Source organism: Hypomesus transpacificus, chromosome 10 (genome assembly GCF_021917145.1).
Source record: "Hypomesus transpacificus isolate Combined female chromosome 10, fHypTra1, whole genome shotgun sequence".
NCBI classification, from domain to species: domain Eukaryota; kingdom Metazoa; phylum Chordata; class Actinopteri; order Osmeriformes; family Osmeridae; genus Hypomesus; species Hypomesus transpacificus.
The window spans coordinates 14,236,004-14,254,028 of NC_061069.1; the positions used below are offsets into that span (position 1 = coordinate 14,236,004).

Consider the following 18,025-nt stretch of genomic DNA (forward strand, 5'->3'; position numbering starts at 1 on the left):
CCCCCCATCCTCTCCTCCCCTCCTCTCCTTCCCCCCATCCTCTCCTCCCCTCCTCTCCTTCCCCCATCCTCTCCTCCCCTCCTCTCCTTCCCTCCATCCTGTCCTCCCCTCCTCTCCTTCCCCCCATAATTTCCTCCCCCCATCCTTTCCTCCAGTCCTCTCCTTCCCTTGCTAGAGCGGCCCACCCCACCCCCCTCTCCGACAGAATCCCAGTCCTGTTGCATAGCTACCAGCATGAAACATACTGGAGATTGAAGACAATGATTATGTCTCACCATATTTCTCTCTCTGTTACTCTGACTCTGGGTTGATGACACAAACACAGACCCTTGATCCATCTTGTTTGATATCTGCCAAGTCTTCATTTCCAAATCTCCTGGTTATGAGGAGTACCAGGAGACGGATTGGGTCTGCTCTCCTCTATGGTTTATCAAGAGGGGTTCCCATCCCCCTCTCCTCTCCTCCTCCTCTCTCTCCTCTCCTCCATCTCCTCATTCATATCTCCTCTCCCTAATCTCCTTCATATATTCTTTCCTCTTTCCTAGTGCCTCTCTTCTCTGCTTCCTTCCCTGTTTCCTCTCCTCTCTTACCCTCCCCTCTCCTCCTCCTCTTTTGAGAGGGGCTGAAAGGTTGGCATTAAAACAACAAAGGGAGGATGGAATGTCAACAGGCTTCAGAGGGAAACAGGGAGAGGAGAGAAAAACAGCAAGACTGAGAGAAAAGAGGCACCGAGAGAGAGAGAGAGAGAGAGAGAGAGAGAGAGAACATAGTGAGAAAGAGGAAAACGTGTCAGTAATGGAAATGTGTTCCTCTCCACCGTCCCTGTCTCCCATCTCCTTTCCTTCCCTGCCATGTGTTAGCAATTGCATGTGTGACGCGTGTGAGTGTGTGACAGAGAGTGAGGGACAGAGTCCACCATAAGAGTTGAGCTTTAATTATTTTTATATTTTTTCCTCTGAACGTAAAGACCTTTGTCCGCTTTGCTTTAGAAACCAAAACGTGGCTGAATGGAAGATGGACAGAAGGATGAAAGGGAGAGAGACATAGACAGATTAATAGTGAGCAGAGAGAGAGAGGGAAAGAGAGAGGGAGAGAGATGGCAGGATTGACTAAAGGAGGGCCAGAAGACGATGGATTGGACGAGGATGGAGAGAATGGGTGGGTCGCCTCGTGGAAGACTAGTGATTTTGTTGTGGTGATCTTGATCAACAACAAGTCTCAGTCTACCGCTAGGCCTCTGCTCTGGCCTTCAGACCAGAGTGACCTGCGTGCAGCTCTCTCTGGGACAGACCAGCACTGCTGGACCTGCGTGCAGCTCTCTCTGGGACAGACCAGCACTGCTGGACCTGCGTGCAGCTCTCTCTGGGACAGACCAGCACTGCTGGACCTGCGTGCAGCTCTCTCTGGGACAGACCAGCACTGCTGGACCTGCGTGCAGCTCTCTCTGGGACAGACCAGCACTGCTGGACCTGCGTGCAGCTCTCTCTGGGGAACAAGTCTCTCTCTCCCTCTGTGCTCGTGTGTGTTTAAATGTCTAAATAAACATGTAAATAAAACATAGCAACTGAGATCGACTACCGTTCAAATCACCCAAAAACAGTTTAGTCTCTTTTTGTTCATTCACAACAAATGTATAGATGTAGAGAGTATATCAATAGTAAATGAAAATGATTACAATTTTGTTTCCTCAAAGCAACAATCAAGGTCATTTTCTTCAGCTGTGTATCTGCTGAAAAGCATTTAGAAACGGATGCAGCAAAGATAGCACGGTTATTAACTCAGTACTGATAAAACCTCACATTGCTTTTGCACAATGAACCTCTGGTGAAGCATTGTTGTACATTTAACACAGGGTCATGGTACCCTCAGGGTTTCACTCAGTCGGATACACCCACACACTCACAAACAAAATGGCAGACGCACAGAACAGGAGATCATCATGAAGATGTATCTTTGATTAAAAAAAACATGGAGTTGGAATGCTCAAGTGTGTACAGTAGGGGTGGGGGGAAAATAGATTCAAATTTGAGTCGCGATTCAGTCTTCTAGCGATTCACATCGATTTTTGATTAAAAAACGCGATTGTGAATCGATTTGTGACCCCAAGAATCGAATCGTGAGGTACCAAAAGATTCTGGGGGAGAAACTGAACTTGGAGAAATACATGATTCTGGAGATGAAGGACGACCTTTGGAGTCCCTCCTCAGAGGTCTAGAGGCAGGGAGCGGTCAGATATCTCTGCTGCTGAAGATCCCACCCTAACCCTGTGCTTCCTTGCAGTGCAAAGGGCACCACCGCATCAGAACTGAAATCAACACAGTCAGACAAATCATTTCACTCAGGGTGACACTACTGCCTCACGGTCCCCATCCTGCAACCAGGTGAGGGGCCACCCAGTCAGTCAACCAGCAAGTAAACCAGTCCGTCATCTAGTCAGTCCATTAGTTAACCAGTCAGCTAGACAGTCAAAAGAACAGCTAGCAAACCAACCAGATAACCAGTCAGTAAACCAACATGTCAGTCAGCAAACCAGCCGACCAGTCAGTCAGCTAACCAGACGACCAGTCAGTAAACCAGCCAGCCAGCTGTTTCTCAGGCCTCTCCTGGTCAGTAGGTGTAAGAGTTCTGGATGACCAGGTCTCTGAAGTAGGGGAACCAGTCCCGGGTCATGCAGGCCAGGTAGGTGTAGGCCGGGGTAGTAGGACTCTGTCTGACGCGTGGCCCCGGCCTTGATCAGGTGCAGCGCCGCATCACTGGCTGGGTAGGCTGTCATATTGGTGTGCCCTCTGGAGGACAGACAAGAGGAACAGGTGTCATTCAGATCAGATTGGATTCATCCAGCCCTTTCTATGAGCAGTGTCACAGAGGGCTTCACATAGGACAATAGAACTGCACCTAAAGCAAGAGAGTGTTGTGGGAAACAGGAGTGATACAAATAAACTGTATACTTAATGGCAGTGGCGATTTTAGACTATTTTTAAGGGGTGCTCAAGCATGCCTAAATTTAATCTCAGCACCCCTAAAAATAATTATTAAAATTTAAAAGAATTAAATGATTATTATCTAAAATAAGTTTTAATGCTCTAACGTAAGAGTTTGCAAACGTGTCTGTTAGTGGCACATGACAAACAATTTCGGGTTCAAAGGGCTTTAAACAGGTTTAATATCCAGTGTCGCCATGCACCTTTAACGTTGGTAGTCTGCCAGTAAAACCAAAGGAGAAGAAGTAGGTAGTTAATTTCATGGCGCAGATTAAAAAAACAGGTCACACTCTCATTGGGGGCTGAGCCCCCCCTAAAAGTCTGATCCTAGAATTGCCCCTGCTTAATGGGTCAAGGATGTAACTGTTTGGATAACATGGTAAGTTGTTAAACACGTTCAGTGTAACACTGAGAAGTGAAAAGCCAGTGATCTGATGCTGTATCAATAAAATATATGGATTAGAGATTTGCTTCGGCAGGATAGCATTTCATTAATTAACATTTTATTCAATGGTAAGGGCCTGTAATACAAAACGGTCTCCGTGGTGACGCAAGGGGCTGGGTCTCATACCTCGCTCGTCGTCATGGTAACGCAGCACACACCAGCAGCCTGAGGCGAAAGCTCTCCCCCCCCCTCCCCCCCTCCTCCTCCCCTTGCACCCTATCCTATCCTCTTCTCTCTCCCTCCCCTCTCCCCCATCCCCTCTTCCCCTGTCTTCCTTCATTCACCCCTCCCCATTCTCTCCTCTTCCTCCCCACACCCTCTCCTCCTCCAACTCCCCCCCGGCCCCCCCCCCTTCTCCCCAGGGGGGCAGAGACTCCGGCTCACCTGACTTTGTCCATGGCCGAGTCAGTGTCGATGAGGCCCAGGATGCTGATGGTGAGGGAGGCGTTGCTGCGCTGCATGGCCAGCTCATGCTGCAGGGTACCGAAGAAGCCGTTCAAAGCAAACTTAGTGGCTGAGTAGGGCGCCATGAAGGGGGTGGCCATCTTACCTGGAGGGAGGGAGGGAGGGAGGGGGAGAGAGAGTGAGAGAGAGAGAGAGAGAGAGAGAGAAAGAGAGGGAGAGAGAGAGAGAGGGGAGAGAGAGAGAGAGAGAGAGAGAGAGAGAGAGAGAGAGAGAGAGAGAGAGAGAGAGAGAGAGAGAGGGAGAGAGAGAGAGAGAGAGAGGGAGAGAGGGGGAGGGAGGGTGACAAAGAGAGGGATGGAGGTTGGAATGGAAGGAGAGAAGGAAAGAGGGGTGGAGCGAAAGGCACGGGCACAGATGTCAGTACAATCAGACAAGGGACATTTCTTCTTATTTTACCATTGAATCAATACTGTGAAAGCACTTAGAAATGTTGTATTGTTATCATCTAACATCCTAGCTCCAGCCCTGGCTCCACACATCCCTCTTTGTCTCCACCAGTCTCTCCCTTCCTGTGTTCTGAGCGTCCTTCTGATCAAACTGTCAGAAAACAGAGTGACTAGAGGAGCACTATAAATACCAAGGCTGAGCTGAATGTGTGTGTAGGGTTTCCGTTCTATAGAACACACACATATAGACTCTGTCTTTTGATCAGAACAAAGATGAATCAATTCCCAATGTTCAAAGATCCACGCGGTAAAGAAACATTCCTATACAATCTCCCTCTCTGAACTTACAGACCAATCACTGACCAGCACTGAGGAGAGCGGGCGGGGCCATTCTTTTCTTTGTGAATCCTGTAACTGACCTCTAAACCCACAACCCACACACAAACACACACACACAAAGCCTGCACAGGCTAAAACGCCCACACATACACAAACGGAAAAAAGGTCTACATACACACGTGTGGGCATGTGTGTGTGTGTGCGTTCATGTATGTGCATGTGTGTGCGTGTGTGTACCTACCCAGCAGAGAGGACACCACCACCAGGGACCCTGAGCTCTGCTCCAGAACAGGCAGAGCTGCGGGCCGCCATGCTCACATAACTGACAAAGTTCACCTGAGGACCAGAGCAAAGGTCACAGCACTGACCACACTACAGACACACTAGGGACACACTATGGACCACAGCCCTGACCGAAACTCATTTGGCTAAACCCAGTCTACTAGTCAACCATTAAATTCCAACCACATCATCCAAATCCAGCTTAGTTTGTAGCCTGGGACCCAACAGGATCAGTCAGCTCATTTTTCATTAGCTCTGGCAGACTGGGCTGACCACTGTCCCATTTAGACTGACTTCCTGCCAGTCTGGGTGCTGCCCGGCCAACCACAGCCATTTATCTGAAAAGGGGCGGGATCAATATGATGACTGCACAGAGGAGAGCTGTTGAGTCGTGAACAACCAAGATGACGTTTCGTAGCTGTGATTGGTTGTTTTCCGTCCAATTATGTTTAGAGGCATTCTGGTCTGCGCCTGTTGGTAACTGAGAGGTTCACTCTATCCAGAGAGGAACCAACATGGCCGACCAGCACAGCCCCAAGCAGCACAGCCAACACAAGAGGCCGCATCGTGATTGGCTCACAGCGTACCTGCATCACCGTACGGACATGGTTGCTATCTCCATCCCAGAGGCTGAACGGAGTGTTCCCGATGTGGTTCAGAACCAGGAAGTCCAGCCCTCCTGCAGAAACACACCCCAGAAACACCAGAAACACACCAGAAACACACACCAGAAACACACCAGAAACACCAGAAACACACCAGAAACACACCAGAAACACACCACTACGGGTCATTAGACACACCAAGACAGGAAATAGCCTCAAACATCCCTTTATGGCTCACCTACCGTAACATTAGACGGGGGGGGGGGGAGTTTCCCAGACATGGATTAGCAAAGTCCTGGCCTCAATACATTTTCAATGGAGATCTAATTTTCCTCTTAATTTAGGACCAGGCTTATTCCATGTCTGGGAAACTAGGCCCAAAAAAGCCTTATTCCTGATGTATGTGTGTGTATGTACACGTGTGTGTGTGTGTGTGTGTGTGTGTGTGTGTGTGTACACGTGTGTGTGTGTGTGTGTGTGTACACGTGTGTGTGTGTACACGTGTGTGTGTGAGTGCACAAACCCAGCAAGTTGACGGCATCGTGGAGAACCCTCTCAGGGTCAGAAGGCACAGACATGTCCCCTGTCACGTACAGGGCCTTCTGGGCACCCAGCTGAATGCACTTGTCTGCCACCTACAGGGCAGGAGGGGAATTACTTGTTTGAATTTTCAACAACATTAACTCAAACTGCTGTTGCTATAATTACTACTAGTTATGTTTGTAGTTGTAGCTGATCAGAACTCAGACCGTCTTCAGGGACTGTTCTCTTCTGGCAGTGATGACAATCTGGGCACCCATCCTGGCATAATGGTACGCCACCTGTTCCCCGATGCCCGTACTGGCACCAGTCACCAACACCCTGGCACCCCGAACTGACTCTGGAGGGAGTGGGGGAGGCAGACAGGGGGGGGGGGAGAGGGAGGGAGGGAGGGAAGAAGGAAAGAAGGAAGGAAGGAAAGAAGGAAAGAAGGAAAGAAGGAAGGAAAAGGTCAGCAAAAGGCACTTTTGGCACCAAACAAGTAGAACTGGACCAAAGACCAGAGGATCTAAAGAGACCTGTCATCGTTAGAGCTGTGAGGGAGACAGGCAGGATCTCTGCTTGGGTTTAGCAGTGTCCTTCCTGTCTCTGCTGTCAAATAAGCACCCAGGAACACAACGGAGCCTGGGAGGGCTGTGCTGTTGCCTAGGTTACTGACCCTCTTTACTTGGCAGCCTGATGGCTTTTCAGAGCATTGAGAGCACGGTTTTTGCGTCTGAACAGCAGTTTGGGCCATTGGAGGGAAATTGAGGTTGCGTTAACTGCATGCAAAGTTATGCAAACTTTATTGTAATTTGACAAATAGAATTAAACTCTTAACGAGTGGTTGAGAGTTCGTAAAGAATTACTGAACAATACGATGGTATTTATCAGTGTTAGTGAGTGCACTCATGTTCACGTGTTACCTTACTACCCAGTTCAAAGTGTAGCCTGTGTCACTTATCGTTAGGTAAGACCAATTAAGATAGACACAATATGCATTTAAGCCTCATTTTGTTATCTCCTAGTAGACATGCCCATCGTGTCCTTAGGAAGCGCAATAAATGCGACTGCAATACCAACATGACAGTAAGACATGTTAAGCTCGGTCTCGCAGTTACACAAAGAAAAGCCAGATCACTGGGAACTTCCGTCTCTCCCACTGACACTTCCAGAAGACAAGTATCTGTGTGTGTGCGTGCGTGTGTGTGTGTGTGTGTGTGCGTGCGTGTGTGTGCATGTGGGGGGAACTCACCTGCATCAAACGTGTCCCTCCACACATAGGCCGTGAGTGCCACCGCCGCGAGTAAGAGATATTTTGAAACCCCACCGCCGATAATCATGATAAAAGTTTCCGAATTTTGAAATTTCAGAACGCAGGACGTTTTACGTGCTGACCCGAAGATGTCGACAAAGTTCCTTTAAAATATCCAGAAGGAATCGGTTACCGTTCCGCTACTCGGCGTTCCTGGTACTGTCACCGAGGGTTTTGCAATACCTTGTATGCTGTTCAGAAGACTTCAGACAGCCTCGGTGGGGTGTGCCCTCGTGCGAAGGCGGGACACAGAAGCGTTAGCTAAAAGAATGTAAAGACATATCTATCAACTACTGGATATGCCATCCAGCAAGAGACAATATACAACTATTGTAGGCCTAGACATAATAATGTAATAAAGTAAAGAAAATACAAGTCATAGCTCTTTAGACCCAGCCTACAACCGGGTTTGTTTGGACAGTTGACCTCGTTTTGATAGTTCAAAAACATTTATAACTAAGTGAATTACACTTACTATACCTTACATTATCACAGTTTTTTGGGCAAACCAGACACACACACACACACTGTTCTGCAAAAAAATAGTCTTTATTTTTTTTCTCCATACAATAGGTATGCAAAGCATGTAACTTACTTCAAAGTACCAAAATAACTTGGTGTACTGTTTGTTTCTTAGAAAGACATTGATTCGTGTATATACACTCACCACAAGCAGAAGCACAAATAACACAACCCCCAAGATATCCCACGTCCCCAAATCTGTCAGCCGCTGGAGTGGAGGTCAACGGTTCAAATTCCCCCGTTACACTGAAGGAACGTCCTGTGCAACAGTGAAGGAACAGCATAGTGAACACCTCATCTAGTCTACTGTGAGGTAGCGGGCATTCTCTCACCCTCTCTTTGTGACAACCCTGACCCACATACCACAGCCCATGTTATAGTGGGTAAACAGGAAGTCCTTGTTGGTAAACAGGAAGTCCTTGAGGGTAGCACAGGGGTATCCTGTGCTCGCAACCTCAGAGAAGTTCTCTTTGGTCTAGCGGGTTGCCACGTGGGGGTTTGTGGTTTGAGCAGTTAGATAAGCTGGCAAACAACACAGAAGAGGATTCGCACAGACCGGGACAGCGATACACGACATACCAGCCGAGGCTTGGTACCACAGCACAGGATCATCTGCAGGGCACGGAACCAAACATGCAAAGAAGAACCGTCGTGGTTCTGGTGAAGGGTCAGTGTTCTAGAACGTTGGAAAATTAGATGTGTGTCAGAATGTGGGTCAACTCCACAACACAGCACCCAGAGACGTTTGTGGTAAATACTGTAGAAGGAGCAGCCCACAAGATACAGAACTGTGTGCACGCAGGATTTGGTGAGCAGAGATTTTTGTCATAATTTAGAGTGAGGTTCTTGACAGGTTGTGGCGTTTCACGGGGCCAACTAACACAAGCAGATAGCCTCTCGTGATGTAACATTGTACTTTTCCTTCATCTCATACCAAGTGATTTTCAAAAACTGACATGTATAAGATTAACCATAATCAAAATCAAACTGACCTGGTTTTGAGTTTCAATGTTGATAAAGCGGTGAAACCGAGAAAATAAATCTTGTGGGTTCCTGTGTGGAGTTCTACACAACACAAAGGCCTACTGCACACTGGGTTGTTCATCACTGGGAGAGGACAACAAAGGAGTCTCCTAACAATAACACAACTGCTTCATTAATCAGACTGAAACATTGAATGACAAGATCATCGCAGTGTCTCCTCAAACCATATTTACAATAAAAACACATTCAGAGTCCAAAAGGCCTAAATCCAGGTTTAAGCCTACATAAAAGATGGTCATTTAATGACAGAGGAAAACATTTTAATCTAAAAACTACACAGCACAAGCAAAAAGGCCAAAAAAACGATAACAAGAAGACTTTTTACCCCATAAAAGTTATAATTATAGGTACTTGATACGCCTATAGAAAATATTTGAAATGTACAGGTGTTCGACAATAAAACATCTCACTTCAGGCCTAACCTTTGACCTTTTGATGCAATAACGTCCACATCTGGCTCAGATGAACCGAAATCCTCAAACACAAGACTTCAGGGAGCGAACCTTCAACGACAGCATCTCCCGCCTACAACTACTACTTCTTCTTCTTTCTTTTATTGCACTCACAGCCGCAGAATGGAGATCTCTCTGACTGACAATACCCACTCCAGACCGCCAGATGAACACTGATTATAGCTTGTTGCATCATTGGCAGATTGAACGAAGAACCCCTGAATCCCAAAGGAATGACCTTGAGGGGATAAATAACAGAGCAAGTGACCCCTCCTCCCCTCCAGAGATCACAGAAGTACTCTAGACACACTACAGGTGAGTTATACTACAGTAGTATTCTAGACACACTACAGGTGAGTTATACTACAGTAGTATTCTAGACATACTACAGGTGAGTTTTACTACAGTAGTATTCTAGACATACTACAGCTGTGTCATAATACGGTAGGATTCTCTGCATACTACAAGCTGGTACAGGTGTGTTGTAAGGTACATTCCATTGCTACTGTGCTTGTCTCTCTCTGACAGAAGCTCAGAGGTAGACTCCATGATGGTTCACTTTAAGTCATGTGGTGGAAGGTACGGTATGGTGGCAGGAGAGGGAGAGGAGGGAGAGAGGAGGGAGGAGGGGGAGAGGAGGAAGAGGAGGAGGAGAGGAGGAAGAGGAGGAGGAGAGGAGGGAGAGAGGAGGGGGAGGAGGAGAGGAGGGAGAGAGGAGGGGGAAGGAGGGAGGAGGGGGAGGAGGAGAGGAGGAAGAGGAAGGAGAGGAGGAGGGAAGGAGGGGGAGGGAGAGAGGACGGGGAGGAGGAGGGAGAGGAGGAAATGAAGGGAGAAGATGAGGAGGGAGAAGATGAGGGAGAGTGAGTTGTGCCTTGACCAGGAGGAAGAGGAGGAGGAGCTTCAGGGTCCACCTTGTACAGGTGGTCCTGTCAAGGACGAACAGGAGGAGGAAGAGGAGGAGGAAGAAGAGAAGCCAGCAGCGTCTAGGTGGTTTTGACCAGGTCGTAGACGTGGATGTGGAAGTCGTCGTCGTATTTGATGTAGTAGACGGAGGGCTTGGCTGGGACCTGGTAGATGACCAGGCCTGTCCTCTTCTCCCCCTGCTCCGTCACGTACTCCACCTGCTTCCCCACCAGGCTCTCCGTCTCCTCCCCGGGGGCCTTGTCTGCTGGGAGCAGGTGTTTGTGTTCTGGACAAAACCACAAAGGAGGAAGAAAAAGAAGACGTTTGAATTCTTTTATCATTGTTCCCTCCTCAAAATGTTTTTGTTTGTTTTTTTCAACTTCATACAGCTGGGGGCAAAATCGATATCCCTGTCTGGGATCAATCACTCAACCAACCAACTAACCAACAAAAATGAATCGATCAACCAGTAAACAAATAAATCAACCAATCACCAAACCGATCAATCCATCAATATACCAACAAATCAATAACCCAACCACCCAACCAATCAATAAACCCAACCACCCAACCAATCGCAGGCCTCCCCTGCAACCGCACAACCAATCCCACCCCTCACCGGCCTCGGGCAGCACGCGCAGGTCTCCGTCCTTGTAGTCGTTCCACAGCTGGTACATGTAGAGCACGGGGTCCTTCTCGTAGGTGATGTAGTACCAGTGGGTCATGATGGGGGCTCGAGACAGAACCATCCCCCTCCACTCGTTCTTCCCTCCCTCCTCCTTCTCAAACAGGTGCTCCACCGCCTTCCCCACCAGCTCCTCCGCCCCGGGCGGGGGCTTGATCCTGTTGTTGACTGGGGGAGGGGGGAGGAAGAGGTTAAGACAGGGAGGGAGGATAAGACTGGAGTCTCCAACTCTGTCCCTGGAGAGTTACTGTCCTGGTGTCATTTCTATCAAAAGAATCCAGAAAAGTTGAGTATATGGCTGCCAGCGTGTGTGTGTGTCACAGCATGTGTGTGAGCATGTGTGTGTGTCACAGCATGTGTGTGACAGTCTGACGGCGTGAGCGCGGCTGGAACCCACCCACTTTCTCCGTCAGCACCTGCAGGTTGGACACGCGCTCGTCCTTGAACAGCTCGATGCCGTACACACAGTCAAAGCCGTCGTACTTGACCATGAAAAGGGAAGCGTTGACGGACAGGCGTTCCAGGACGGTGCCTTTCCAGCGGGTCATGTTGCCCTTCTCCCTCCAGTTGTGTTGGATCCTCCGACCCAGGAGGCTGCTGGGGTCTGGGAGCAGAGATGGGGGAGGGGTGCCGCTGAGCTCCTCGCTGCTACGCTTCCTGGGGGAGGAGGGGGCAGGGGGAGGAGGGGGCAGGGGGAGGAGGGGGAAGGGGGAGGAGGGGGAAGGGGGAGGAGGGGGAAGGGGGAGGAGGGGGAAGGGGGAGGAGGGGGAAGGTGAGGAGGGGGAAGGTGAGGAGTGGGAAGGGGGAGGAGGGGGAAGGTGAGGAGTGGGAGGAGAGGTGAGGTTAAGGGGGAGACAGAGGGCCGGGGAGGGTGAAGGAGTAGAGGTAGAGAGGAGATGGAGGGATTAAGGGAGGGAGGGTAGAGGAAAGGAAGGGGTTAGGGAGGGGAGGGGGGGGGGGGGTTAGGGAGGGGAGGGGGGGGTTAGGGAGGGTAGAGGAAAGGAAGGGGTTAAGGAGGTGAGGGGGGGGGGGGTTAGGGAGGGTAGAGGAAAGAAAGGGGTTAGGGAGGGGAGGGTTAGGGAGGGGAGGAGGGGGACGGGTGTGAGTAAGGGAGGGGGAGGAACAAATACGGTTATAAAAGGAAGGAGTGGTGGGAATTTAAAAAAATATTATTAGAAAACAATTGTTGAGGGTGAACTCTCTGAAGAGGGCGAGAGAGGGAAAAGTGACACTGCTACAAGTGAAGTGTGATAGAAAATGGATCAAACTTAAGTTTCTGACATGGTATACAATGTTTATTTTGTATAACATGCTACATGAATGGTTATTGTGAACTATTGTTTCAACATACCTGGCCCTTTTCTTTGACATGTTTCCATAGATACAAGCAGTCCTGTGAGAAACAGATACATGTACGGTTACTGTTCATGACAATTTGTTTATTTTAAATGTAAAGGACTTCACTGACCCACTTGCTCAAACTAACCACACACAACAAATGTTCATTAAACTGTCTTTAGTCTACGTGACGACCTGATTTAACACAGACGGGGGCGCTGCCCCTTGCTGAACACACAAACACACACAGGTGTGAACAACACGTTACAAGCAGAGCACTGGCCTACATTTCACAATATGTTCTCCCTAGAACAAAACAAATGTCGCACAAACTGGCAAACAAACGTATACACGGTACATTAACGGTTGATTCGTGTTGTTTTGACAGTCGTTAAGGAAATCAAGTCTACATAGCTGACTACTATACTACTTTTTTAATACAGTTGTTTAGTGTTATGTCGTTTCCACGAAACCCAAACATGTTGTGTTAGCTACCGTTTGCTAGGCTAGCTATCGTAAGCGGAAATGACCAACTCAAAGATTGTCTACCTACTGTGTTTAATGCCTTGGTCTGCCAAAAGAGTGGGTACAAATGAGGACTAGAGCGTTTTACTTACTATTGTTTATTTCATAGTTACTTCCATTTTTCCAGCAGAATCCTCCGTGTGAGAGGAAAAGGAAATAATAGAAAAAATAGTTGAACTACAACTACCTGTCCCTTCTTGCTGCCTCAAAGAATCTTGGGAGTTGAGGTCCATTAGATTCTTCTTTGTTATCGGAACCTGGTAACAATAAATTGTAACACATTGAAGTGTATTATTATTAGTAGCCTAAATTGTTTTTAGTCGAGCATCATAATGTGTGTATTCCAATATATATATATGTATATATTTAACCAGATGATAAGTTATTTTTTAGAAGACGCCATTGCAGACTACATCTCCCACAATTCACCAGTCTTTTGGTCTGCTCATAATGTCATTCTTTTGTCAAGGCCAAAATACTATTTTTGAATTTTTTATGTTCCAAACAACAGCTGAAAATAAATATAACTGGCTCTCTCCAACCGACTGTGTGTGTATGTGTGTGTGTGTGTGTGTGTGTGTGTGTGTGTGTGTGTGTGTGTGTGTGTGTGTGTGTGTGTGTGTGTGTGTGTGTGTGTGTGTGTGTGTGTAAAAGAGAAAGAAAGAAAAAAAGAGACTGAAAGAGAAGTGATCTGCAGATTACAACACTGCTGTGTCACTGTCTTTGATGAACTGGACTGTTTAAAAGTCCAAAGTCATTTAGCTCTCTGCAGCAAGACAGTGATGGACATGTCAAACTCCTCCTCTTCATCTGGGTCCTTACCCAATCAGAGCACCTGAACAACCCAGAGTAACCAGGCAGGTAGCTTCCTATTGGTTTAGAATAAAAGGTGAGTTTACTCTTCAGAAGTAGAAAGGGGAAATGTTGATTAAGATAAATTATTCTTGTGCGCTAGTGTGTTGCCAGGGTTTTACTGCGCAAGGAACACTGGAGGGTATAGCTCAGTGGTTAGAGCATTTAACTACTGGAGGGTATAGGTGCAGATCAAAACTTCACAGGTTCAAATCGTGTGTCGTCGATTGCTTTGGAAAGAAACACCTGCCAAGTGAAAATGTTATTTGTCTTTTGTCAGCTAATTAATCTGTGGAGGTCAGTCAGTGGAGTACAACCAGACAGGAATAGGCCTATGCCTTTGTCGAAGAAGCATTAAGTTACGATTAAAGGATGTATACAATCCATATATCTGTCACACATTATAGTGCGCAATCTACTAAATGGAATGACTAGGTTTACCTCGACCTCTGCCAAAAACAAAATAAAAAAATCTAATTCAATAGAGCGTTAAATCTCATGGGTGAAGTATCTTTTTGTTTACCACAAGGTGGCGCACAAAGCTAAAGGCATCAGAATGTAGGGTGAGTTTAAGCGACTTGGATGGAGGGTTGTGGAAGTGAATGATTGAGACCCCCTGAGTTCCCATGTGACTCACAACCCCTGTGATGTCATGAAACACAGATGACGTTTGCACACTGTCGATGCTCTGGGGTTAAAAAACTGAGACGTCTCTGTGTCACTGAGGTATCATTTGTATTCATCGTGCCTGGTAGCTGGGATGTGGTTACTTTGCGATATTGTACAGACCGTCCCTGGAGTCTGACCATCGAAACACTGCGAGAACTATCCACTTCTACTCCTTGATCTTCTGCTGGACTTTCCACGTGCACTGTTTGTCTGTCACTTTGAATAAAACACATCTGCAAAAAGGATAAAACGTAAAAATGTAAACGTCATCTCCAGAGTAGAGTCTCTCAAGTGATGCTTGAGTTCCACCTGGAGAACCAACCAACCATCCAGAACGTTCCGAGACTGTAGGATATCCCGCTTCTTTGTCAGCCCCCTGGTGTTGTCATGACGTTGGGGACCGACTGACCAATCGAAGGCTGACTTCCTGTTTCTTTCCCTCCACCCCTGTCTTGTCTCGAGAGGCATCACATCGCTGAGTCACTCCACGTTTAATCAACTCATCATTTCATGACTCTGCTCTTCCCAGTTCATTAATTTCCACATCGTCACACAGACACTCACACACGATTCTCGTCTGACGCATGCACACAAAACACGGGGAGTCAGGTGGCTGAGTGGTGAGGGAATCAGGCTAGTAATCAGAAGGTTGCCAGTTCGATTCCCGGCTCTGCCAATGACGTTGTGTCCTTGGGCAAGGCACTTCACCCTACTTGCCTCGGGGGGGACTGTACTTACTGTAAGTCGCTCTGGATAAGAGCGTCTGCTAAATGACTAAAATGTAAATGTAAAATGTAACACACCGTTGTTGCTTTACACACGCAAACACACACACACACACAACCCTCACTTTACACAAACAAACAACCAACCCTAACCCTTCTTCCACCTTACCCTCTTCCCTGGACCAGATGAAGGAGCCGTTAACTCCTGGCCCCAGAGCGAGGGTCGTTAGAGGAGCCGTCCGTCAGCGGAGGGGATGACCCTCCTCACGAGACGTCGAACACCTGCCGTTAGACCGATGAGCAGGTCCCAGGTGGGACTGCAGGGATGTCCAGGGGCTTGGAGTCACAGACGTAGGGGCTTGTTGTTATATGTTTCCTGTCTCACACCACCCTGGTGGGGCGGCCGCACGTGTCAGCTGGGATGACTGTGTGTGGATGACTGTGTGTGGATGACTGTCTGTGGATGACTGTCTGTGGATGACTGTGTGTGGATGACTGTCTGTGGATGATTGTGTGTGGATGACTGTCTGTGGATGACTGTCTGTGGATGACTGTGTGTGGATGACTGTCTGTGGATGACTGTTTGTGGATGACTGTGTGTGGATGACTGTCTGTGGATGACTGTCTGTGGATGACTGTCTGTGGATCACTGTCTGTGGATGACTGTGTGTGGATGACTGTCTGTGGATGACTGTGTGTGGATGACTGTGTGTGGATGACTGTCTGTGGATGACTGTGTGTGGATGACTGTCTGTGGATGACTGTCTGTGGATGACTGTGTGTGGATGACTGTGTGTGGATGACTGTGTGTGGATGATTTAGTGTGGAAACGTGTCACTAATAACAGAAAGGATTTGTGACATTGGGTTGAAATCCAAAGCTTTCGTCATACTGTCGCAATTCTCTGTTCCTGCTGCATGCGGTGATGCTGCATGCGGTGATGCTGCTTGCGGTGATGCTGACTGGCCAGTGACTAAGTACTTCTTTATTCAGGCTGACAAAGTGTACGGCACCTGTACTAACAGAGTGTGTGTGTGTGTGTGTGCGTGGGGGGGGGGGGGCTCCTCTCTGGAGTGTGCTCTGACAAACCAAGGTTGCCCATAAACGTCCTCGCGGTTGTCACAGCAACAGAACCGAAAGCTCTGGTTGGTGGAGAGTGCCACAGGATGAGCAAGAAAAGGAAGTTCATACACTTCAGTTCCTTCTCAAAACTTTGAAAGTTTGTTTCAATGAAGGCTCTCTGATTCAGCACCTTTGTGGGGATTTACTGTGGAGGTGCCAAGGATCAACACACCTCACCTTCTTTGAGTTCACGGTTCCTAGGTTTGAATGAAGTTGGACTCTACATCTTGAATATACCGCACCATTCTCTCTCTCTCTCTCTCTCTCTCTCTCTCTCTCTCTCTCTCTCTCTCTCTCTCTCTCTCTCTCTCTCTCTCTATCCCACACACAAATAAACTACGTCTCGATCCTCTCTCATTATCTCTCTCTTTCTCTCTTTTCCACACACACACACAGAGCCAGGTAATGCATCCCCTTGTTCCTCTCTGGGTGGTTCTTCCAGCAGAGCTATCTGAGTAGGGGGGGCCTTGGAGGATCTCTCCCCAGAGAGAGGCTGTGAATCCTGGCTCCCAAAATAGAGCGCCCTGCCTCCACCCCTTCATCATCAGGTGTCTTTTGTTCCATTTGGACTGCAGGGAAATAGAAACTCATACACACACACAGTCACACACACAGTCATGCTCATACGTAAACACAACACCAACACACACATGCACACAGACACACACAGGTATGTTATAGATCCTGTAGGACAATAAGGAAGAAAAGACCTTTAGAAATCAACCCAAGGTCAGTGTGTCTCTGCGCGTGTGTGTGTGGGGGGGGGGGTTCATTTTTCATTGATTTGTAATATTATTAGCAACCGTGTCACCATGCAGCTAGACCTGGGGCCGACAAATGAGGAAGAGGAGGGGGAAGGGGGGGATGTGAGGGGAATCATAGCAGGATCTTATTGGATGGAACTTGACTTCCCATGTCAGTGTGTTTGTCTGTGTAGGTGTGGATGTACAACGAGGAGAGAGGAGAGAGAGAGGAGAGACAAAGAGAAATAGAGAGACACAAACACAGACGCAGAGAGAGAAAGAGAGAGTTTAAAACAGAGAACAGGGACAGACAGAGAGAGAGAGAGAGAGAGAGAGAGAGAGAGAGAGAGAGAGAGAGAGAGAGACAGAGAGAGAGAGAGAGAGAGACATAGAGGGACGGAGGTTGGAATAGAAGGAGAGAAGGAGAGAAGGAGAGAGGGAGAGAGGGAGAGAAGGAGAGAGGGAGAGAGAGAAAGACATAGAGGGACGGAGGTTGGAATAGAAGGAGAGAGGGAGAGATCTCACCCTCCAAGGCATGACATCCCACCAAGGGGGGATAAAACAGGGAGGGGCTGATGGCTCACCCTCACCGCCCCCCTCACCGCCCCCCTCACCGCCCCCCTCACCGCCCCTCTCCCTCCCAGAGGGGAGGGGCTGATGGCTCACCCTCACCGCCCCCCTCACCGCCCCCCTCACCGCCCCCCTCACCGCCCCCCTCACCGCCCCCCTCCCTCCCAGAGGGGAGGGGCTGATGGCTCACCCTCACCGCCCCCCTCACCGCCCCCCTCCCTCCCAGAGGGGAGGGGCTGATGGCTCACCCTCACCGCCCCCCTCACCGCCCCCCTCCCTCCCAGAGGGGAGGGGCTGATGGCTCATTCCACTGCCTCTGATTCTGGAGTCTCTTTTCAAGTCAGACTCACAGCTCCCCCCCCCACCCTCCTCCCTCCTCCACCCTCCTCCCTCCTCCACCCTCCCCGTTCTCCTCAGTTTGGGAACACCGCATATCCTGAGAAAAGATGCTCCAATCTGTGTTCAGCAAAGGTCTTCTCAAATCGTGACATTTTGGTTACTGTGTTAGTTTGTGATGGACAGCTCTTGTTTCGGGCTG

The 18,025-nt window shown here is 48.5% G+C and overlaps 2 protein-coding genes across 3 annotated transcripts; both read right to left on the minus strand.

The window, feature by feature from the left end:
• Nucleotides 1–251: 251 nt before the first annotated feature.
• On the minus strand, nt 252–10,041 carry LOC124472896 (hydroxysteroid 11-beta-dehydrogenase 1-like protein). The gene is given in 10 exon segments (XM_047028029.1): nt 252–2,688; nt 2,690–2,786; nt 3,811–3,976; nt 4,858–4,915; nt 4,917–4,952; nt 5,486–5,577; nt 6,027–6,138; nt 6,253–6,383; nt 7,278–7,598; nt 8,005–10,041. Coding segments are annotated over 9 exon segments (861 nt in total). The 5' UTR covers nt 7,366–7,598; nt 8,005–10,041; the 3' UTR covers nt 252–2,607.
• Nucleotides 10,042–10,176: 135 nt separating this feature from the next.
• Nucleotides 10,177–12,985, minus strand: LOC124472616 (spindlin-W-like). Of its 2 annotated transcripts, none has more exons than XM_047027560.1 (5): nt 12,899–12,985; nt 12,295–12,336; nt 11,341–11,600; nt 10,878–11,111; nt 10,177–10,544 (listed from the first exon to the last, which is right to left on the minus strand). In XM_047027560.1, exons 2-5 carry the CDS (start codon nt 12,312–12,314, stop codon nt 10,339–10,341), a joined length of 720 nt encoding a protein of 239 aa, XP_046883516.1. In that variant the 5' UTR covers nt 12,315–12,336; nt 12,899–12,985; the 3' UTR covers nt 10,177–10,338. The 2 variants fall into 2 exon arrangements, with proteins under 2 accessions (XP_046883516.1, XP_046883517.1); XM_047027561.1 differs by having other exon boundaries at nt 12,835–12,935.
• Nucleotides 12,986–18,025: the final 5,040 nt, after the last annotated feature.

Bases quoted from the DNA above. Each gene is read 5' to 3' on its own strand.
- LOC124472616 (XM_047027560.1), bottom strand. From the start codon at position 12,314: ATGTCAAAGAAAAGGGCCAG. The intron at 11,601-12,294 runs GTATGTTGAAAC...CTCCTCCCCCAG, and splicing joins ATGTCAAAGAAAAGGGCCAG to GAAGCGTAGCAGCGAGGAGC. The intron at 10,545-10,877 runs GTGAGGGGTGGG...GGTTTTGTCCAG, and splicing joins GCGCGTGCTGCCCGAGGCCG to AACACAAACACCTGCTCCCA.